Raw genomic sequence first — 23,028 nt, 5'->3', positions numbered from 1 at the left:
ACAACATTTTTGTTTGACTTCTGTGCATCAGTACTGCTCCCCATGTACAATGTACTAAGTAACTGACCTGAAATCAGCATAGTGGTTATATTTTCCCCCTCCAATGCGCCCATTGTCCTACGTGTTCCTATCAAGAGCCTCACATTACAGGCCCACAGTGCGGCTATTGTATCTTGACAAGGACCTTTCACACACTCATTTCCAATACTAGCACTTATTGGCAGATTCACAATCTAACGGTCGGACTCCTGGAGGTGTGGAAAATTCCATGTAGAGCTCTGCACTGTACTGAAGCATGCATTTATACGGACAAACCTCTGCACTCAGATTACATGTGTTGTGTGCCGTTAAAAGGTGTCAGGCCACAAAGAGGCCATTCAACACAGGCTTTATTTCAGATTAGGTATCTATTTGAAGTCACTTGTAGACGGGATTGTTGCCAGACAACACGTCTTTCATGTTTTCCGTGAAAGTAATATCTGTGCAGCAGCTCACGCAGGATCTATTGCGGCATTGATTATTGCATCTGTAGGACAATCTAACTTTGATTAAACAATAGCAGTGTCCTATCAAGGAAAAACGGTATGATCCAAGGAGAGGGAAGGGCTTCCCTTTGTACAGGCTTATCTGTTCTTGGCCTCAAATCAAGGTTGCAGGCCTGGCTGCATTCCTTGTCCCTCAGACACAGATGACTCAAACACATCTTTAAAAAAATGTCTGCTATTGGGATTGCAAGAGCGTAAGAACTCCGTTATGACTTCGACCGCTCAGTTAGAGAGAGATAAATTAGTCTACTGTAAAAACTAAATAACATTCCTGTCCACACCCTGTAAGTTCATAGTAGAGAGAAGGAGCTCTGTTCTACTAAATTGTCACCTAATTATATAAGCAGACAATCAGATTGGCCAAACCAGGAGCTCCAATGATGCCACAGTGACAGTCACACACATTGGGTGTCACAGAATAGTGAAATCTGAAATCTGAGTTATCTTGTCAACCACTTCACCCACGAGTCGCTGCCATCAGCTTCCTCATCATGCAACCGCTGGAGAGAGTCATGCTGCGCTATCAATCCCACAGCTGCTGTTGCCCAATAGAGAGAGCAGCGGGGTAAGTGGGCCGGGCTGCACGCCCCCAAGCCTTTATAAAATTCCCTCATACATCCGCCTTGCGCCGCACGTTATAAACAAAGCAACGCGTCCGTCACCGCCACAATTTACGCCGTTTGATAAGAGAGGAAAGAAAGTTTTTGTGGACTTTTGGGAGTGTTCATCTCAGGACAATCAGAAGTTTAATCCACAGGTAGGTTTCTGCTTCAAATAATGAACTTATTCTATTATTTTCATTATTTCGTAAGGAGATGGGCGCTTTCTTCATGCAGTTGTTTGTTAGTTTCGCAGCATGTCTAGGCACGATTTTATTTCTCTTTGGCCCAAGTCTGAGTTTAAAAGTTTCAGAAGCACGATGTTTCAGTTTATGTCTCTGAGACACTTTTATTCTCCCTCAAATAATAGAAAACGCAAAAAAAAGTATCTGTTTCAGAATGTGTTTATATATATATATATATATATATATATATATATATATATATATATATATATATATATATATATATATATATATATATATATATATTGCATATGAAGTAAAATGCAAAACATGCGTTAATAAATGTTACTTTCTGGGAGGGTATTTTTTATATGCTTTTCATATTTCTAAAATGATATGGCATGCACTTTTACAGTTGTTTAAGGTAGGGCACTCCTGTGAGTAGCATGTATAAACAGGTAGAGGAACTTGATCGTAGATCTACATGCTTTTAACACGTGACTGGAAGCACACGCACACGCAGGAAGCTTTTTTAATGAAAAATGTTTCAAATGAAAATAAAGAATTTTGCAAATATTATGAGGACAATAACAGCATTATAAATCCTCTTTGCTTTCCAACCAGGACACTGAGAAAACAAACAAAAACATGCATGAGGGTGGGGGTAGGTGGGGAGGGGTTAGTGCTTGCAACTGCCTAAATCAAAACATGAAACATGGTGTTTATTAACCTAAGGAATTAATGGCAGGCCTCCAACATAAAGAGCACATCCTCCATTAGTTGAAATCAAAACAACAGCGCATCCTGACCTGGTTTTCAGTTTTCCAGCGGTGATCCCCTCAAACCACCCCGATCCCCCTCCCCACTCACCAATTTACTGTAGCAATGGAGACACCATCATTATATATATCTTTTACGGTCTCAAAATGTAGGTCTGTGTCAGCTTAGTCCGGCACGCCTGCTGCTGCTGCTGTTCTGATATTTCAGAACCAGGGATTTGACAGATTAAGCAAGTTCCCAAAGATTAGGGAAGCAATCATTGTTTCTGCAGATGGATGCCACAGGCTAGTGGATTTAAAACTATATGGAGAAGGGATGGCCTGGCCTTGATTGTGGCTCTCTAAAATTGAGACTCACTGTCCAAATCTAATCAGCACATATGCTTCTCTTTCTCAGCGAGCAGAGGAAGAGTTTGAGCTCCTGCTGTTCTGAAGTTCTGGCTTAAAGCAGTGTGTCATATCTCTGGATTTACAGTGGAAAACAAGCACTAAAGTGTTACGTAGGCCTGCGTCACTGCTGTTGATGTTTGGCCCTCTAAAGCTAAAACCACATTATCTTGTTGTCAAGTGAAAACACTGGATTTTCCAAAAGTCTGCTTTTCAGGAATCAGCGCATAAAACCTATTCATGAGGACCGTGGCTACTGCCAGAGCCTGTAAGAGGAATGGATAATCAGCTGGATGATAAGAGCAGAATAATAGAAAAAACATGTTCAATCAACTGATCCGTATATCTTGATCTTGTTTCAGAAATAGTGAAACCACATGGGCCACTAGTATTTCACTGACGAGCGCAGACTTTTTATGGTGCAGCTAATTTTTGGCTACACTTTTTGGACAATTGCGAGCCTATATCCTCCCCCTGTTTCCTGTACATGATTGCATAACACAGTTGCACTTCTGCCAGGCCAAAACAGTTTCAGTGAATAGTTTCTTCCCCACAGCCAGACATTTTCAAAAGACCATCACATAAGTTTCAATAGGGAATGTGCATGTAGGAACTGGTTTGACTGGGTTAAAGACAGTGTGTGACTGCTGCCAATGACACCATGCAGGTTTGGCGTGAAGCCAGTTTAAAGAAAACCCCCTGCTGCAGCAGCAAGACAAAATCCCTGTGAGAAAGAGATCCACTGCAAAAACACCTCTTCTATATTGTTTATATATATTTATAAGCAATGTATATTCATTGCTTCTTGTTGTTTTTGGCAGCTTACTGGAAATGTGAGAAACAACATTTAACTCTTCGTCCCTTTTTCACACTTTTCAGACACAACTATCATTTATACATGTGTTTTAAATGTAGTAATCTTTTCTGTGTCAGTGATCTGCCCTGATCTGATATGTAATTCTATACCTATGAAATTAATATGACAAATCTTTTTACGTAAGAAATGTCATGACAGCAGGGCTCCTATCTCATTGCTAGGGATTGGGATCCGTGGGGTTAAACTAACACACCTCCCTCCCTCCGCACTTCTTGGCCAGGTGAAACATTAGCTCAGCAAGGTAAACAGTTGGAGGCATACCAGAGTCGTAAACAGCAGCTGACCTAGTTGTCTCATGCTGCTGCCCAGCCAGGATCTCCTCTTCTGCCAGCCTGCTAACAGGTGGTGATGGTGGCCAAGTACATAGGAGGTCTGCTCTCTGTTTGTTTGTTAATGAGCTCTCTGGTCGGGTTTTATCGTAGCTGTGTTTGCAAATAGTCATGAAAATAGGCTTAGAGGATTCCCACGCGCTGATGCACAGACTGATTTCTCCCATTTTCCAGTCTGACACGGCTGCAGTTGTTTCATTTTTCAGCGTCATGAACATGTCTTCTCTCACATGGCTCTGGAATCTCAACGGGGGCTGATCTCTTGTCCTCCTCAACAAAGCTCCTGCAGTGTGGTGGCGGCCATGTTTTTGAAGGCCTCAGCAGAAAAATGAACCTGTTGTCTGATACTCCTCTTCCTCTGTGCTATTGTGAGATCCGGCTGGCTCCGGTCTCTGCTCTCCCAGTCAGAGGAGCATGTGTGTACGTGTATGTTTGTGCGTGTGTGTGTCCAGGGCGTATTCTGCTGGATAAATGCCATCTCCACATTTGAAATGTCATGAATCACTTCCTCTAAAAGACCACTTGGTCTGACAGCAACACTGCTGTCCTGTAGGTTGATTAGGTTTCTTTTTCTGTGGCCATACACAAAGACAAACAGAAAGACAGAGAGCACAAAACAGATGGAAGGAGTCAGGAAAGAGCAAACATAGCGACTGCAACCATGCAGAAACTAGGACAAACAGAGAAAAGTGACAGAATGCACGGAGCCAGAAAGCCAGCAGAGATGAAAAGAGGTTGGGATGTGTTGATGGGAACCAGGGTGTCTGTTGCTTCCTGTGTGTGTGTGTGTGTATGCCTGTGTGCAGGGGGAGAGAGGAGAGCAGGGCCCGGGCTCCCAGGAGCCACCAGTGCCAGTGGACAAAGAGCCCTCTTAACTGGCTAATTTGATTTGCATGCAGAGCCGCAGCCTGCCTGCTCTCCTCCAACACAGTATCATGATCTACAGCACAAGCTGATGCCTGGCCTCTTTCACACTCCCCCTTTCCCTCTTTTCTTTTTCTCCCTGCCTTTCTCAGTCTCTTTCTGTTAGTCTGTCCCCCTCTTCTGTCTTCTTCCCCTCATTCTTTCTCGTTGAACAAGACGTTATTATTCTTTTTTGGAATATGCTCCTAAACTTGACACCACTGTCAGGCAGGGGATTGCTTCAGTTTTCAGTTCCAAAACGTCGTCTGTGAGACTTTTTCTCTGCCTCCTCATCAGCCTGTCTGTATGTCTCTTTGGCGGGCGGTTCACAGGTGTGGCCCATTATGTAGTCCACATGTCAGTGCAGATCACAGTGCCAGTCTCTGCATGCTCCTGTGTCTGTGCACCTGTGTGTGTGTGTGTGTGTGTGTCTACGTGAGCTTGATCAGGTCTGTCCTTCACTTTTTTTATTAGCTTTGCGCAACACGCCCACCAAAACGCTCCTGTCATTTTATTGTTTGCAAGTCAGCCTCCTGAAGCCACACCTTTTAAAAGTCAAGTGATAACTTTTTACTTAACTAAAAACAAGTAAATTAAGTAAAATAAGAGCATTTCGCAACCACTGAAACACAGGTTGAACCAGTCTTTCACCAACTACTCTGAACTCTGTGATCTCCAGGCTCTGCAGCTCTTTGAAATGGACGACATCCAGGTTGTTGAGTCCAAACCCCTGCTGGTAGACAGGGAACTGCCGGTATGTAACCTGAACAATAAATAATTCTCTGAAATGTGTATTGACCAGCTTGAATACTGTATCTCTCAGCTTTGCATGATATATACCTGACTTGTGTAGTTCATTAGTACATGTATAGCTTCATCACATTGCTGAATTTAAGAATTTGTGCACATTTTAAATCGATATGCCATATAATCTGGCATTGCTCTGGCATTGCTCTGGCAAAGAATCTGACCTATCGATGCAATCAAAAACATGTTTTGAGGATTAATTGTTTTGATAATTCAAACTTTAATTGAAAAGAGACTTTTAAAATATACCATACAATATGTCTACATGAACCTCACAGTAGCCAGTCAGTAAGAACTCAGAAAGGACTTATTAATAGAAATTGTGTAGGAGAGAATTTTCAAAAATGCATCTCACAATCTCACAATTAGCAATTCAGAATTGTGGACCTGAACCCTTATATGATATCAAATATCAAGCTACCTAATAAACAAATAAATGGGAATGGAAGCATATCTCCTCATCAAGAATGAAAAATAAATGCTTTTCTAATCATCTTATTAGCTGTAGAGTTATTGCTTACAAAATGTACATTCTCTAATATTGTACATTCATTTTTTAAAACCACATTAGGATTCACATAAATGAGTGGACCTATCTAGATTTGTGTGAAACCCTGTCCTTATCACTCAACCTACCACTTAAAACACTGAGTTCTACAAATAATACTACAGCTACAAAGTTGCATAGTTGAAATTACACTCACATGACAGAGGTCACAGAGATGTGAAAATACATTCAAGTGACAGGATGATGCCCTCAGGATATTAGATTATAGCATGTTACACAGTAATTGCATTAGTTTCATATTTTCATTGCTCTGTTCTTTCCTTGCAGGGCCTGAGAGAAGCCGTACAGCAGCTCGTTATCAAGGTATGTTTGCAGACACAAGAAATAAGAACCAGTATTCATTGTTTTAAACCCACCTTTACTATTTGAAGCTTGTGTTGGCGGATGATGACAATTACTGGTTGTATACATGACCAGTTTTATTCTGTATCACATTATTTTTAGCTTGTGTGGTACCATCTAGTGGTCGATAAAAAGAAACACTAATCAACATAGTTATTGCAGTGGCCCATCTGTCTTGGTGATGACTTCTCATCCGCTGTGATTTTATTAGGACTGAAATCTAATTGTGCCTCCACTAATTCAGTCAGCTACTCAAAGTGATGAAACACACTTTGGACTGGATTTATAAACTAACGTACACAGCCGCGGTGCATCAACCCTTTCACCCTCCTCTCCAACACATCGACACACACGCACATTTTGGGTAGCAAATGAGTGGTGCTGGGTCTGGGGGTCCTCTCAGAACCATGGACAGCTCTCAGACCCTCACACTCAGAAAAGGTAAAAGAAGTTTCTAATGATAAAGGTCAGTGTCTGTCTGTGGTGGTTCTCAAATGTTTTCGTGTTGAGGAGCCCTAAATTGAAACCGATTAGACCACAATTGGACCTCCATTTGAAAACATTTGGTTTCAGTCCGCGATCAGGTGAGATTTTGTCTTTTACATGTTTTATTAGAGAATGTGCATGAGGCCCATGACCAAAAGAGACATACATTCTGTCATTGTGTTATTTATGATATTATAGAGAAAGTCATTTCCTGGGGACCCTCTGAAACCCCCTCGAGGACCCCTTGGGATCCCTCGATCCCACTTTGAGAACCACTGCTGAACTATTCTCCCACCTTGTGGATGTGTGAGGTTATGCATTTTCTGGTCAGGCATTCACTGGGCTATGAGTCCCTTTCCAGTCCCATCAAAGAGCCCCTAAATCTCTTTGGTGTAACACTGAAGTATCCAGGACAATACGATACTGTATGATATCTCTATGGTGGCTGAGTTGAGGGAGAAGATTTTGGAGGTTTCCTCCTGACATTGATAGTAAATGGATAAAGACAAACATTGGCAAGCAAATGCTTTGTCATCCCCCCCTTTGTGTTTCATAGGTGCACACGCATGCATACGTGCACGCACACACGTCGCGTAGCAGGATTAGCTTGCCTGCGTGCTTGAGTGTGATCTGTAGAGGCGGAGGATGGGCGGAGCGAGGTGAATCCTTAGATGTTTACATGTACATCATGTCCAGTAAATAGGTTATTTGCCTTCTTGGATGTTCCTCCTGAGCAGATCCCATAGTTTGAAAACAACCCAATAGGTCAACTTGTCCAGTGTGTTGAACTACAGGTCAGGTCACTAGAGGGCAGATTTGTGTGTTTTTATGATTTAATCAACACACAACAAATTACACAAATTATTCTACAGTAACGTCGTTCTGATGTGATAGTAGGTATACTGTCACAAGAGCAGCAACTTTTAGACATGAAGTTGCATCTCATTTTGGAGAAAAATTCTTTGAATACACACTTATCAGGATGACGAACACCTTGAAATAAAGTTAACATTATTAATACAGTATTATACAACTTTATTTAGAAAAATATTTTTTACAAAAATCTTGAAAATTACCAGCATTTAGAGTTAAAAATTTCACATTGAAATACATATAGACAGTACATGCAGTGACAGTTCACTGCTGTGTTAAATTTTGATTTTAGTCAAAGGTCAGTCAGCATAGCCAGTTTTTTGGGAAATATTTCCTGAAATATTGCTGAATAATGACTGCTGTCTTCCCTCCCTCATTCATTCACCATGTTTTCCCATTGATCACGCACCCATACTTACGTCAACTCAGTAGCCAATGCCCCTCTGGCTGACATTGGCTGATCCAATTTAGGGATCTCTTCATCTAGAGTTAGCTTGTTTTGACCAGCCTGCAAGGCACCATGGGAGGCCAGGAGCTTAGGCCAACCGGTAAGCGGGGGGTATAAAACGCAGCTCTCAGAGCAGGAATAAACAACTTCAGAGGCTTACCGGCATTTGGATCTATAGCTCAGGAAACCACTGAGACTACACTTTTTCAGTAGCGTGCAGCATTGGATTCCTCTCCTGCAAACATGGTGCTGGAGGATTCTGATGTGGAAATGATTGTTGCTGAGATTGAAGTCAGCGTGAGTAGACTCAAGGCCTTGTTGAAATGTTTGCTTTGAGTAGGTTTCAATTAGATTTATTGGATTATGCTGCTGGAGTTGGAGTTGATGAACAAGTGTCAGTGCCAAATTGAGTATAGTTTTATCTTTTTGTTTTGTGGCTTATTGGAAAGAATGGCCTGAATTTTGATAAGTGGTCAATCTTTAAAATGTGTTCTTAGTCTGGCTGGAGTGTAGTTTTAAAAATTGAAAGAAAAAGATTTAAAATTTGATAACGTTAAAACAAATTTCTACAATTAGATGAGACACATTAGAAACATTTTGTGAATGCATCATTGCAAACTGAAATGTATAAAGGAAGATCCTTGGTGTGGTTAGCTGCTATGGTAGTTGTGCTAAATGTATTCAGGCTGGACATATCACTCTATAGTTGGATATACTGCTGAAGCGCAACATTTACCTCATCTTCGTATTCGTTAAGGCTGAATACGTTTACTTTGCTTTTTTTTTTGTTGTTTTTTTATTTACACACTATGCTAAGTGTTGTATTTTTTGGCATCTATAGGAACATGATGTGGAGACTCCTCATGGAAGAATCCATTGTACAATGAAGGGGGTTCCCAAGGCTGACAGACCAGTGATCCTCACCTTCCATGACATTGGACTGAACCGTAAGCCTGGCTCCTTTTTCAGTTCTTTCTAGGTGCTTTCTCTCTGGGGCATTTTGAATTACTGTACAATGTGGGATTAGATTAGGTTCACCAAATTGAGTTTATATTAAATCTTTAACATTGCATTATCTAAGCTCTTTCAACCTTACTGACAACATTTTGTAAGATGATTGGACACAACGCTTGCATGTTATACCAAAGCAATCTCTGCAAGTCCTTCACTTTGTCGCAGGTTACTAGAAGTAATTTCTGCTTATCAGCTAAGGATCACTCATCCATCCACCCCCACTTCATTTTCCAGATAAAACCTGCTGGAACATGCTCTTCAACCATGAGGACATGTCAGAGATCATGCAGCACTTTGCTGTGTGCCATGTTGATGCCCCTGGGCAGCATGAGGGAGCTAACACCTTTTCCACTGGGTGAGCCAGACACACAAACACACTAAGTCATAAACACACACACACACACACACACAGGCACTTAATGTATGTCAAGCAGTCTGTGACCTTTGGTGCGACAGGTACTGTAGATCACTGCGGATGTACTTAAGACGACCTTATTTCACCAGTGTGTTGTAGGGACAGGTGTTTATCTTGTTCAGCCTAATCTCTGCTTTGATGGTGGGACTTTGCCTCATGCTAACACTTCCTGAACACTGAACATGATAATATAACACAGGCTATGGCTATTACAGGCTGATATCAACAATAAGGAGCAAAATAGACCCTTAATGAGATAGTGATTATTATTTTAATTGTTTGTAACAATTTGTAATAATTTTTGTAATAATTTGTTTTCCAGATATGAGTACCCTTCTATGGACCAGCTCTCTGAGACCCTCCCACTGGTGCTCAAGCACTTTGGGTAAGTTCAGCTGCAATTTTCACACCAACTGTTCACACTCAGTTATAAGATTTTTTTTCTAATCTGTTCCGATCGCATGTGTTTGACTGCAGGCTGAAGAGTGTCATTGGAATGGGCATAGGGGCCGGGGCCTACATTCTGACCAGATTCGCTGTAAGTTTCTTCTCTCAATCAGGCTTAATGATTTTAATCAATTTAGGATTAGCAAAGCCAGCTAATGTGTTTCTTCTTTTTTGCTGATTTTGGCAATATAACGCTGCTTATTGCTAGAGCCCGCTGAGCCATAAAAGCCTCAGGAATGTTCCAGATCAGCTCAACACTAACACTGTGCTCAGGAGGAAGGCTCACTCTGTTGACACAAAGCTGACAGAGATAGAACTTTTAACTCCTTGCTGCAGCCTTCTCAGTAACTAAGTATGACTAAGTGTGCCTCATTGCACAATGTGGGTTTCATTTGAAATGTATTTAACCAGGAAGGCTTTGACATCAAAAAATATATCCTGGCCAAGATAAGCAGGAAAAACAAAAAGTTACTGACAGGTAACACCGAATCTGCCACAAAATCAGGATTAAACCAAAATTCAATAATAAAATAATGAAAAATAACATAATACAAATGATAATAATAATAAGAATAATAATAACAACCAAAACATGTCTTGATGAGAATAAAAAGATTTTAAAATACCCCAAATTATAGGCAGCCAGAACCCATTTTTACATGTATATTTAGCTAAATGTAATATTGTGTGTTGATCACATTGATCACAAATTGCATGTTTTTGTGCCTTTTAGCTGGACTACCCAAACATGGTAGAGGGGCTTCTGCTCATCAACATCAACCCATGTGCTGAGGGATGGATGGACTGGGCTGCACACAAGGTCACACACACATCAAGCCCACACATTAAATCTCAAACATACACCCACATGGTACCTTTTAAATTAGTTTCTGAAACATCCCCACAGGCTGATGAAAAGATAAATGCTGCATTAGAGCTAAATGTAGTTTGTACGTCTTATTTCAGATCAGTGGCTGGACTCATGCTATGCCTGACATGATCATCACACACCTCTTTGGAAAGGTACAGATTCAGATTCTCTTTGAGTTCATTATGATTGTTACCTAAATCTCCCTGCACTGGTTCCAGGGCAGTATGCTGTTAACTACTGTAGCATTTCTAGGTCTGCAGGTCTGAGGGAATTAAACAGATTTTGTGTTTGGTCTCAACAGGAGGAGATCCACCACAACCATGACCTGATCGGAACATACCGCCATCACATCCTAAACGACATGAATCAGTTTAACCTGCATCTGTTTGTCAAGTCCTATGAGAGGTAAAGAAAACTCATAAAAGTCAATAAAAACATGCAGCTATCACAGGTAGTACAGGGCGTTTTTGACTGGGCATCCCAGTGCTAAAAATACACTGACAACCAGTTTTAAATTTTAGTTAGTATCTTCTATAACATCTCTCTCTCTCTCTCTACAGTCGGAGGGATCTGGAAATTGAGAGGCCAGTCCCTGGAAGCAATGTCAGAACCCTCAAGTAGGTTGTCATGAAGCAACAATCAAACCACTTGCTGAATATTTTATTTAAAATCCCAGTATTTTTTTTGTAATATTTCACCAATTGCTGATTGTAATTGAATGTGTTTCCCTTATCCAGGTGCCCTTCTCTGCTGGTGGTTGGCGACAACTCTCCGGCTGTGGAGGCTGTGGTGAGTTGAGGCACAATCTCAGCCATTCCCACCACTGCTAACCCAGCTAGCTTGTACTATTTTCCATTCAATTTAGCCTCTTGCTCTAAATGCAAGACAGGAAAGAATGAAACACTGAAGGACAACAGTTTAATATAACTTAGGCAAGACCAAAGTTAGGAACAGAAATCAAGTGACGCAGAGTAGTTTTAATCTGCTAAGATATTTTCATTTCAAATGCATTATTTTAGCCATAGCAATCTATATATCTATACTCAACCTGCAAAGTATGAACAGTGCAATGATTCAGACTTTGCTGAATAGTTTAATTTATACCCACAGGTTGAGTGCAACACCAAGCTGGACCCAACAAAGACTACCCTGCTCAAGGTAAAGGCCTGTTTCTCTCCCTTCATTCTTTGGCTGCCTCCACCTCCTGCCACATATGCTCATTCAGATTATAATAGCCTTGATGGAAACATATCGGCTGATAAGATTCCAGTGGCTCAGCATATATCTGGTGACATATTAACCAGGGTTAGGAGAGTTGAATGCGTCTTCAGAGGCCACGTGCGTATGCATGTCGCCTCCGAGGACGCAATCTGCTGCAGCTGACCTACTTGTGTTGGCCTATGGCAACCTTTTATGATCCACAACTGAAACTAAATGGCTGTTAGAGCTAAAATGGGAGCCATTTATTGGTGTTAACTGTTCATGGTCTAGAGGAACACTGGTTGGAGGTAGCAGGGACAAGGTGTTCGGCGTGTTCAAATGGGAGATGTTGAGCGTAATGGGGGGTAATGGCATGTGCCCACTGCTGTGTGAATGTACAAGTGCCAGCATGCTAAATGCTGATGGTCTCTTTTGTGCTTTCCCTCCTCTCTCCAGATGGCTGACTGTGGAGGCATGCCCCAGGTTGACCAGGTGTGTATGTCTTGGCGTTTAATTGACAGAAATAGAAAAAAGCTCAGCACTGTTAACATTGTAGAGCAGACTGGGTAGGGCAGGATAATCGGGGCAAAGGGTCAGGTGGACGGGTGGATGGCATAAGAAGGTTCCACTTAAGAGCATTAGCAAGTAGCAGACATGAACCACAGTTGTCAGGCTGTAATCCTCCACCCTGCGCTGCGCAGCACCTGCTCATAGCAGCTGTCATATCTCAGACTCTGAGCAGTAAGCCGCTGGATGAGAGATTAAGTCCGTCAATGTTATGTTACCAAGTGTGATAATTAATGACAAGAGCACTGAATATCTCCCTCCTTGTTCTTTTCTTCTCTGCAGCCTGGCAAACTGACAGAAGCTTTCAAATACTTCATTCAGGGCATGGGATATAGTAAGTATACAAGACTCACAGCATTTTTACTTTGATGACATGCACTTTTCAGGAGATTTTAGGTTAAATTTGTCACTTCCTACATACAATTATATACGACACCCAGTTTTCTGACACCTTGTGGTGAGCTGAAGATCTGTGGCCTCACATTCTCCTCTTCACGGCCTCAGTGTTGGTTAATAAATGACTCATGTACTCACTGGGGTGTAACTTGAATTCAGCCTAAGGTTAACTCCAGATGTTTATTATACTACGCAGTGTGCAGAGAACAGTAGTTGAAGAAGCATTCAGAATTTGTCTTGCATTCAAAACTGCACTTAAGAAAAAGTGTGCTGGCATTGTCAATGAGTTTACTCAAATTCTTAAAGTAAGAATGCCCACTATTCAGGTCAAATGATCACAGCTATGTTGGTACCTGTTACACCGTTGGAAATTCACCATTGATATATAAACAGCATTTTAATATTGTAGTTGCTCATTTAAGTTTTCAAAATCTTAATCTGCAAAGTAATAAGTTTAACTATGACTATAGCTCTCAGATGTATGTAGTTGACAAAAATATACAATATTTCCCAACAGTAACATGAAACTAAGAACCTCATGAATGCACTTGAGTAAAAGTATGTAGTTACTTTCCACCAGTGCCCCACAGTAGTACTGGAATAATCCTCAGTTAGAACAGTGCATTTATTAAATCATCCTCCTCCTCCTCCTCTCTCCCCTCAGTGCCCTCTGCCAGCATGACCCGGCTGGTCCGCTCCCGCACCGCCTCTGGCTCCAGCGTCACCTCCTTCGACGGCAACCGCTCACGCTCCCACACCAGCGAGGGAACCCGCTCCCGCTCGCACACCAACGAGGGCAGCCGCAGCCGCAGCCACACGACCGAGAACCAGCGAGGTCGCTCCCACACAGACTCCATGGACGGCACAGCCACCAGCAACGTGGACCAAGCCGTGCCCAAGTCAACCGAAGTGTCCTGCTAAGTCGACCTCCACTCTCCAGACACCCAAACCTCTTAAGGTCCCTTCGGTTTGCGCTGCCTCTAACTGACACACCCATTCCCAGGCACATACACGCCGATGTGGAGAGGGGAAACTAAGATAGATCACCTGGAATTGTAAAAACGCACAATAGACAGTCACCTGCGCATTATTCAGTGCAACTGAGATGCCCCAATTTGAAAATATGATGTCTTTTGAGTGAGAGGTGATGGCCAACTGTATGCCTGTGCTGAGGAACTTCTTGAGGGAAATATCTGAACAAAGAGTGCTCCTGTGCTTCTTGGTCTGATGAGTGTGCAGTTAGGGGCAATGCAACGTCTGGGGACACCGAAGCAGAGAATGTCGGAGAAAGCTGTGGCTTCGAGTACACCAGCTTGTACATGCATCTCTCATAATCTCTCATACATTTAAAAAAAATTGTTTTAATTTTCATTTCTGCATTCCGTCACCCAGTTTTTATCCATTTTTACCATATTGACACAGCTTTCTCAAATATACCTGACTGTAAATGACTGTTTTCTGTTCTCACTGTAATTGTTTGATCATTTATTCTTTATTTTCCATGTTTGAAGTGTTGTCGTTTGTACGTAGGAGCAGATTTGTAGATGTGGAGAGAAAATGGGAAGGCACTTCGATTAATAAAAATGGCAGTTTGCCTCACAAATTGCTATGTAACTTTGAAAAGTAAGGGACATACTTCAAGTATATCATGTATATACACCAAATAATATTGTGTCATCTTGCCAATGTCCTTTATCCTTGAGTTTTTATCACACGTCCGTTCACTGGTGAACTTTTCAGGAATCAAATGATTACTTTTAATACATTCCAATTACACTGTATGCTTTGTCATTACCCAAAACCTACTCTGAAACACAAAGTCAAAAGCTTTTACATCGTATGCTTTATTAATGGATCATGGCTTCAGACAAAAAGATTTTTTTCTCTTTTTTATGATGATTTCTATGCAATCAAGCACAATGGAACAAAGATGTGCCATGGAATTGTTCACTTTTTAGACGTGATGCTCCTATGTGGTTGTGGATTTTTGGGTGAGTGACGTGATAGGTCCACATGTTAACATGAGGATAGCCATAGAACTTACCTGACACCTTCTACTCCCGTATTTGACTTGCGCTACAGCAAGATTTTGCTTTGTAGAACACGTACACAGCTTTGTAAAGATGCGATGCACAACCGTCTAATGCTGTAGAAAAGCATTAAAATGACATAACAGTTTGTATTTATTAAAAAATGACGATTAAAAAACTTGTAACTGATCTTCCCTGACCCTGTCATTATTACATATTCAAACACGTGGTCCTAACGTAAGGCTTTGTTTTTGGCATCTCTGCCTTTTTAACATTTATCATAAAGAACATCATGACATATGAAGGAAAATTGATACATTGAACCCTTATTAATCAAGCTGACTTTTGAGTTTAAAGACAGACAATATTTAACTGTTCCTGAAAGCGTCTCAAGAACATCACGTTATGACATATGCAAAAAGCTACATAAATAAATTAAGCCTTCAGTATTTCACACACTGGATGAATATCTTTTCATTTGCAAAGCAGTTCTTCAAATATTTTTCTAAAGCAGATCATGCTTTATGAATCCATTCTGGAGACACATATATATTTCATATTTACAGAATTTTCCAATATGAAAAAAAGACCATAAGAAAATCCCTTGTACATAATCATACACGTCACCAATACAAAACATTGCATAAGAAAAAGAAGTCAGAAGAAAGTCAGGATGCTCTCAGAGTGATTCATGACTTAGTTCACGACTTCTGGGTAACCATAGTAACTCTCCAGCTCTGCGAAGATGTCATTGGGGTTTTTGCAGCTGAGGTTGCAGAAGCAGGCCTGGACCCACATCATCTTCCAGGTGAATCCCGCCCCGTTAGGACACTCAAAATCTACATCGATGGTTTTGGACTTGTAGGGGATGCAGCAACGCTCGTCTGTGCAGACGCCACAGTATTTGGGCCTGTACTGCTTCTTGCTGGTGCAGCCAGAGATGGTGAGGTTTGAGGGCAGTTCTTCCCTGTAGATGTTCAGACATTTCTTTCCCGGCTGATGGAGGAAGGCAGTAGAACGATGTCAAGTCTGGCTGTTAACATCCAGTTTTTAGTTTTGACTGCTTAAAATATTCAATAGATTTACTACCTTGATGTGTTTGGTGATGTTGACCTCACAGGGCCTCAGGTTGCAAAGACGAGACTCTTTGACCAGCTCACACTGCTCGTTGGCATTAGATATCCTCATGGAAAGGCCACGGCCACAGGTCTTTGAGCAGGGGCTCCATGAGGTAGTCTGGGCAATGCAGTTCTTGTGCCAGCTCCTGGTCTCAGCTGGGAAAGCTGGATCAACATAGAGGAGTGAGGCAAAGAGATCATGTCTACAATCAGCTGCAAATAGCACACTTCCTTTTTGATACGCATTGATACAGGAACATACAGAACTAGTGCATAAATGGTTTTAAAGAATAAAAGTATCGAATGGACGACAAAGAAAAGTCAAAAGTTCTAAAAACTGTTTAAGGGTTTTGAGAAACTACAGAGGGTTAATTATGTACACATCCAATCCTATTTTTCGGCCAACTATAGGGCAACGGATTCAGGAAAGGAAAGAAACTGCATCCTGAATGGGCAACATTTGTTAACTTTACTTATCAAGGAGCTCAGTTTGAAAGCTAGAAATCAAACTTAATAGTAACAGAATCGAGAATCAAAGGTGTGTCTAACATATTTGTGCTAAGTCTCAGTTGACTTGGCTTTAGTCCCTTTTTCAACATTGTTAATGAGAACCAGTTGAGGGAAATGCCTGCATTTGTCCTAATATTTATCATATTTTACCAAGAGGAGCAGACAAACACTGTATCTCAAATTAGGAAATGTTTATACAGAAAATCAGGTTAACTATGTCAAACAGAGTGGGACCTGTTGTTAGTCTGACTGAGAAAATTAGAGTGATTTATTAATGGTCCAACAGGTTAACTGTGTCATATCACAGTACCATGTAGCTTATGTGCAACTTTTCCTCTTTTGTGTTACTGCCAGTGTTTTTTTCTTCCTTTTGTTTCACTGTTGTTGTTTTTTCCAGTGAATTTGTTGCTTGTGTGTTTGTTCTGCTGTATTTCTCTACCGCTTTCAAAGTCAATAAACACATGTTGGAAAGAGAAGAATGCTGCATTCCACTTTTTGAATCCAAATTTTCAAATTGTGTTTGTCCAGTAACCTGGATCTGATTAGTCTCCTTATGCAACACAAAGAGATCTTAGTTCACATTATTCCCTCTGCAGCATTGCTGCACTAAATGAATGGAAACTGGACATTAGCCAAAAACAGTGTGAGGGCTTCCACAGGAAAGGGTTGGTCTGTCCCTGCACACACACACACACACACACACACACACACACACACACACACACACACACATGCAGTCCTCCTGGAGTACAGACACTCCGACAACTACACAGCTGCTGATATATTACCTATCAAATCCAGTCATATAAGTAATATGTAATTGTTAATTAGCACTAATTTATTACCAGAAATATCTAAAGAGTTGAAACCATATGAAGTTAATGAGAGGCCACGGAGGAGTTTTCTGTCTCTACTTTGCATTCTCTGGTTTCTTACAACCTTTTTGTTTCCATGCACATTACGTTAACCTATGCATATGAAGTATTCTCCAAATCACAGGAGTCTTTTAAAAAGCCCCCGGAGTCACTTTATATAACGATACCTCTAAAGTAATGAGACTGTGTTGAAACCGTGAAGAGCCCCTAAAAGCTTTTAGAACAATCTCTGGTTTATTCCCTGGCATTACCTCAATTTTGTGTGCTCTTACAATACTTGAAGCATTGCATGCGAACATCCCTTTAATCAGTTTGCCTTGATGTTTTCAGACTCAACCACGGACTGTGTTAAATTTCAGTGAGCTGGAAGGGGATTTATCAGTGCTATTGAGAATTGAAAAAAATAATGAAGGAGAGTTTGTAAGATGAAGCCCAACCTCACCAAGCGTCAGAATACACTACCACCCTTGTACATATATCCAAGGTGTCCTACCCTCTACTGCGTGTCGTGGCGCCGTCTTGCGCCCTCTTTTGGGTTCATCACAGATCCACTGCTCACAGCACTGTCCCTTGACTTTGACCCGGCGTGGGGTTTGGCACCACACCCGTGGAGGCTGGGACTCTGTGCACAGCGCCACACAGCCGATTGCACCGTTCACACACACACACTGGTATTTACAGCTGGGCTTGAAGCTCTGTCCATTACGGTAGATCACACCATCATGCTCACAGCCTGTTCCCACCATATCTGACAGGGAGGAACGACAAACAGGCGCATATTATAGAGACATGCATGGACCTTTCACCACAGTTTTTGTACAGTAAATAAAGATCTGGGTATCAGTAGTGACAGGTGACAACATAACTAAAAATAATGATAAACTAAAAAATACATGAAAATAAAATAGATCTATTGAATTAACACAATAATCACATTATTACATCTTGAACCACAGACAGTCCCCTTTTGTGAAAAGTGTGTACTTTATATTTAGGCATCATTTCAGGTTTAGGCTACACCTAAGTCTGTGGCAGCTGATGCTTACTAAGAATATTATATGTCCAGGAGTGGGGATATTATTTGTGTAAACAACCCCAAAACATGTGACATTCAGGCTTTTTTATGTCAACAAGTCACTTCCATATGTATTCTGTAATCCACATCACATTGGTGGACATGCAGCTGACAATATGTGTCATGCAACTACAAACTACTTCAGTACAAACGTACATCAGAGAAGGTGAAAGAATGCAGGCTGCTGCCTGTGGTATCAAGCAGTCAACATTAAAATTCAGTGATATTCTGGTCAAGTGATGCCTGTGTTGTTACTAGGACAAACAGTGTTGACATTTGTCTGTGCTGTGGTGTGGAGGGTGAACCTAAACTACCATACCAGAAAACAAACATAAACCTATCCTGCTGTGTGAAAACTGCTGTTTGTTTTGTTGGTTTTGGTGAGTGACACTTACATGCACACACTCCTTTTTCGTACCTAGGCTTGTCCGAGCTGTAGTCACAGTACAGTCCCTTGTGGTAGTCGCATGTGTCTGCCTCATTGCACACCTCACCCACCTGCCGGGCACAGGTCTTGCAGCAGTCACAGCCGTCCATCAGGAGGCTCACGCCCGGCGGACAGGTAAGGGTGACCCTGGGACACTCGCAGGGCCACTTACAGTACTGTGTCCGGTTGTACACATCCATAGCTGGGGATGTGAGGGCTGTGGCAGGCGGCATGGCAGTGGAATTCTGGGAGTAGGCCTGGTGAGAGAGTAGCGAGAAAATGAAGCCTAAAACACAGGCTCAACAACAAGTCCTACAAATAAATGCACTTTGGTGCGGCATGACCAATTGCCCTCTCAGTGTGCACTTACTTCATGAATAAACCTTCATTACATTGAAGATAAAACACACCACCACACCAAGTCACAGGCTTCAGTGGCTACTCTGTGTTTGTGCAAAATCTAAATGCCATCTGTAATTACATGAGAGGTATTTCACCCCCTGTGAGGATGCAATATTTTTAATCCTGATTTCTTTCATATCCAGCCCTCTTTGGTAACCCAAAGCTGCTGATCCCAATGGTCTCAAACACCTCTGCTCCACTGCCTACATGATAAATGGCATCCTGCTCATGCTGTGCAATAAATCAAATAAGACTGTAACAATGAATTAAACACTCAGCAGAGATAATCTCATTGAATCAGTCAAAACATCTAGTATTTTATGTGCTTAATACTCTGGAAGTATTTCAGTATCATATTGAAAATCTGCAACTGTGCTGAACAGTTACAAAATCCTGCCAATAAGGCTTGACCAACATCGCGTCCCTTTGTGTGTTTTGATTCTTACAAGCTGCTCTGTGGTGGCCAAGATCACACAGTTAAGAGCTCTGTAGCTCTTAAAAGCAGATGTTCTCACTGACACAGGTCACATGAGCCACATTAACAGCCTAGCACTTGGATGCACGAGCAGTCTCAACAGAGGAAACTTCTCTTTTTGGAGGCCAAATTCAATTCTGCTTGGATTGAGGACACAGTGCATGAGAAATTGCAAGAAATAAGATCTCTGGGTCATTATTTAGGGAGTGTAATAGTCTCAGACAAATTCACATGCAGTAATGACAAAATCATGAAGGATCTTCATGATTAAGACACTTTGAAGCTGTAACAGATGCCACATCCATCATAACTGCCACACTGTTGACTGGTCTACAAATACAAACAATGAGGTTCAGTGTTGTCTGTATACTCATAAATCATAATATCATCCATATGTTTTGAGCAGCACTTCAGTAAGGAGTTTCTGATCCGTGAAAGAGACACACACACACACACATGCATACACACATATATGCATGCGCAATTAATCCACAATTAATTGTGAGGAAACATGCTTAATCATCTTATGCAAGCCGTACCCTATGTCATATCCCTGAGCTTGTTCTCTGCACTTCAATGGAATTATGGGCATATTAATAACTGCTGTGCACAGCGTTGAAAGCTAATGCAGATAAATGAGTTTTAATCATGGCCGCGCCACAAAGCCATTTCTCAGAAGAGTTCATTTAGCCTGCAGCTATCAGGCTAATTTAGAGAGAAGCAAAACAAAAAACAAAAAAAACAAACACAGTTCAAAACCTGTCCATCTCTCTAGCAAAGAAAGGAGCACAGAGAGGGAGGACATTTCATAAGCTAATTATGAAAACACAGGGTAAGCATAATGAAGTCATCGTCCTGAAATCGTTTACCTTTGCTGACTAAATTCAGCATGATTTCATTTAAAAAGCAATTCATCATTGTCAGGGAAAGTACGGAGTAACAGAGCAGAGACTGAGTCAGAGAAACAGGTATTAAAGAAAGAGAAAAGATGCTAAAATAATTTGGTGACCTCCAACTATTCAGATTTTATAAATCTAGGGCACAATCCTTCAATTCCCTCTTTGAACGTTCTCCAATGTGACCTCAACTAGCTGTCATGTTTGGGTGATGGCCAGTTAATGAAAATGGTGTTTTTACTTTGTTGTGAGAGGTGACAAGGACGGATGACCCTCCTTGATCTTTTTGCTCCTGTCAGCATCTGGCCAGATCATATGACCTCTAGGAGCATGTGCACAGGCCTAGACAAACCCTGCCTCAGGGAAGCGAACCCAAAAAACACTTGACACGAGGTAAACTGTCTCTCAGGTATTGTCTTCTTAAAGTTCCCTCCAAAAGCATGTGACAAACAGTTTAAAACATGTTCACACTTTAAAAGATGCTATGAAAATAAGAAGAATGTGACAAACTGCCACATTTTATTATCAGCTAAATTTTAATCTTTATAAGTAAAAATATTGTAAATTAAAAATGATTTTATTATTCAGTATTTTATCACAATAATACAAGTTGGAGGTATAATTGCACAAATATTTTTTTAAATCACATTAATTACTTTTTTAGTTGCTAAACGGTTTTAAAATATATACATGGAAAAACTAAGAAATCTGTCATTTTTTGCAATAAATGTTATAATAATCCAACAAATGTTGATACAAAATCGAATCAGGAAAACAGCAGTTACCCATACGACCACTAGGTGGCACTAAAGTATAACAAACGGTGGAAAGTGACAGCTGCAAGCATCTCAAGTTTAACCGCGGGATGATTGATCACAAAAATGACTTCTCTTCAGAGAAATCTGAGACATTCAGAGGAAATGATGGGGTTCAGGTCAGGCACTCTTATCAATCAAACTCGCCCTGCTTGTAGCCAAGAAAACTTTCTGTAGTCAGCATGGACTTATCACTTGGGGCCACATCTGCAGATGAACCTTATGAGTAACAATGGAAACCCTATAATACATGGAAGGATGTGCTGCCAGTGGGATACATGTCTGCATGGCTGCAACAGGAGGGAAAACAGCTGATAAAAAAAGTTAATGATAAGGTCACTTTGGATTCATAATTTAACATTAATCAGGAGTCCTTACAGGAATAGTAATCAGAGTTTGACCCTATGGAGATACAAGCTCTACAAACACTCTACAGGAATTATAGCAGGAGATGGTTAAACAAAATAACTAAACTAAAAAAAACCAAACTGAAGTCAATAAAAAAGTTCTACAAACACACTGTAAGTCACCAGGACGCTTATAATACTCTTTAAAGTGCAACTAAGAATACATACACTATTAAATGAGATCCATATTTTCAGCATAATATTAATTCTCCTCCTCCTCTGCATCCTGAGGTAAGTCGCCCATGCAGCAAAGCTTGCACTCAGAAAAGTTGATTTTATTAATTTTTCAAATCTATCGTCCATCCCACCTGTTGAATCCCGGCTGCAGTTAGAATCCACAACAGGAGCCAACTCATCACTGGTGAGGAACTCCAAATGCATTGAATGCAGAATTAGTCCCGCTCTAAAGGCTCCACACGCCGCTCTCCGCAGGTGTGCTACATCCTCGACCCGTCGCTGTCATCTCCGTGCGCCTCTGTCTGCGTCCGGACAGCCTGTTAAAGAGTCCGGACTGACGTAAGGTCTGAAAGGACGAGCCCCGCATACTTGTGACTGGGGACGGTTCCTTCTCTTCCCCTCCGCTCCACTTTCACCCGATCCTCCTCCTCGGAGCGCTGGCAGCCCCGGTGGTTAGGGCGTGTCTGGAAACTCAAAGACACTCGGGGCCAGGCAGAGGTCCCTCTGACGCTGGAGTTACTGTTGCTTCATTTGAGATTAGAGGCCAGGAGTTATTGGTTGCTCTAATAATCTCTCCTCTCCATGCAGGCCTTTAGACACCCTGTTTAAACTTAAAGCATGCATATGGGCATTTAAGAACAAGCGTTCACTGGATGCACATCCGCACATCCAGCACTCATTTCACACGGTCACAGGTTTAATGGTCTTGCACATGTTGTAAATTTGGTGTAGATGCCCCCCCCCCCCCTCCGCATGCATGATAAAAATCAGAGCAAAAGATGC

At 41.4% G+C, this 23,028-nt stretch overlaps 2 protein-coding genes across 3 annotated transcripts; one reads left to right on the top strand and one right to left on the bottom strand.

The window, feature by feature from the left end:
* Positions 1-1,181: 1,181 nt before the first annotated feature.
* On the top strand, positions 1,182-15,257 carry ndrg1a (N-myc downstream regulated 1a). 2 transcript variants are annotated; one of them, XM_070846272.1, is made up of 16 exons: positions 1,182-1,302; positions 5,284-5,358; positions 6,247-6,282; positions 8,970-9,075; positions 9,377-9,497; positions 9,880-9,942; positions 10,035-10,095; positions 10,738-10,824; positions 10,971-11,027; positions 11,177-11,280; positions 11,436-11,492; positions 11,613-11,664; positions 11,986-12,033; positions 12,532-12,567; positions 12,925-12,976; positions 13,703-15,257. In XM_070846272.1, exons 2-16 carry the CDS (start codon positions 5,302-5,304, stop codon positions 13,957-13,959), a joined length of 1,194 nt encoding a protein of 397 aa, XP_070702373.1. In that variant the 5' UTR covers positions 1,182-1,302; positions 5,284-5,301; the 3' UTR covers positions 13,960-15,257. The 2 variants fall into 2 exon arrangements, with proteins under 2 accessions (XP_070702373.1, XP_070702374.1); XM_070846273.1 differs by lacking the exons at positions 1,182-1,302; positions 5,284-5,358; positions 6,247-6,282 and adding an exon at positions 7,931-8,425.
* Positions 15,258-15,354: 97 nt separating this feature from the next.
* Positions 15,355-22,637, bottom strand: ccn4a (cellular communication network factor 4a). The gene is made up of 5 exons (XM_070846274.1): positions 22,377-22,637; positions 19,042-19,330; positions 18,065-18,319; positions 16,158-16,351; positions 15,355-16,064 (listed from the first exon to the last, which is right to left on the bottom strand). Exons 1-5 carry the CDS (start codon positions 22,422-22,424, stop codon positions 15,765-15,767), a joined length of 1,086 nt encoding a protein of 361 aa, XP_070702375.1. The 5' UTR covers positions 22,425-22,637; the 3' UTR covers positions 15,355-15,764.
* Between the last annotated feature and the right edge of the window lie 391 nt (positions 22,638-23,028).

The sequence above is a fragment of the Pempheris klunzingeri genome, chromosome 16 (assembly GCF_042242105.1).
Source record: "Pempheris klunzingeri isolate RE-2024b chromosome 16, fPemKlu1.hap1, whole genome shotgun sequence".
Classification (NCBI taxonomy): Eukaryota; Metazoa; Chordata; class Actinopteri; order Acropomatiformes; family Pempheridae; genus Pempheris; species Pempheris klunzingeri.
The sequence above is the reverse complement of the archived record's forward strand: the minus strand, read 5'-3'. Positions and strand labels throughout refer to the sequence as shown.

Bases quoted from the DNA above. Each gene is read 5' to 3' on its own strand.
- ndrg1a (XM_070846272.1), top strand. From the start codon at position 5,302: ATGGACGACATCCAGGTTGTTGAGTCCAAACCCCTGCTGGTAGACAGG. The intron at 12,568-12,924 runs GTGTGTATGTCT...TCTTCTCTGCAG, and splicing joins GCATGCCCCAGGTTGACCAG to CCTGGCAAACTGACAGAAGC. The intron at 12,977-13,702 runs GTAAGTATACAA...CTCTCCCCTCAG, and splicing joins CATTCAGGGCATGGGATATA to TGCCCTCTGCCAGCATGACC.
- ccn4a (XM_070846274.1), bottom strand. From the start codon at position 22,424: ATGAGTTGGCTCCTGTTGTGGATTCTAACTGCAGCCGGGATTCAACAG. The intron at 19,331-22,376 runs GTGGGATGGACG...CTCTCTCACCAG, and splicing joins CTGCAGCCGGGATTCAACAG to GCCTACTCCCAGAATTCCAC. The intron at 16,065-16,157 runs GTAGTAAATCTA...TTCCTCCATCAG, and splicing joins ACATCACCAAACACATCAAG to CCGGGAAAGAAATGTCTGAA.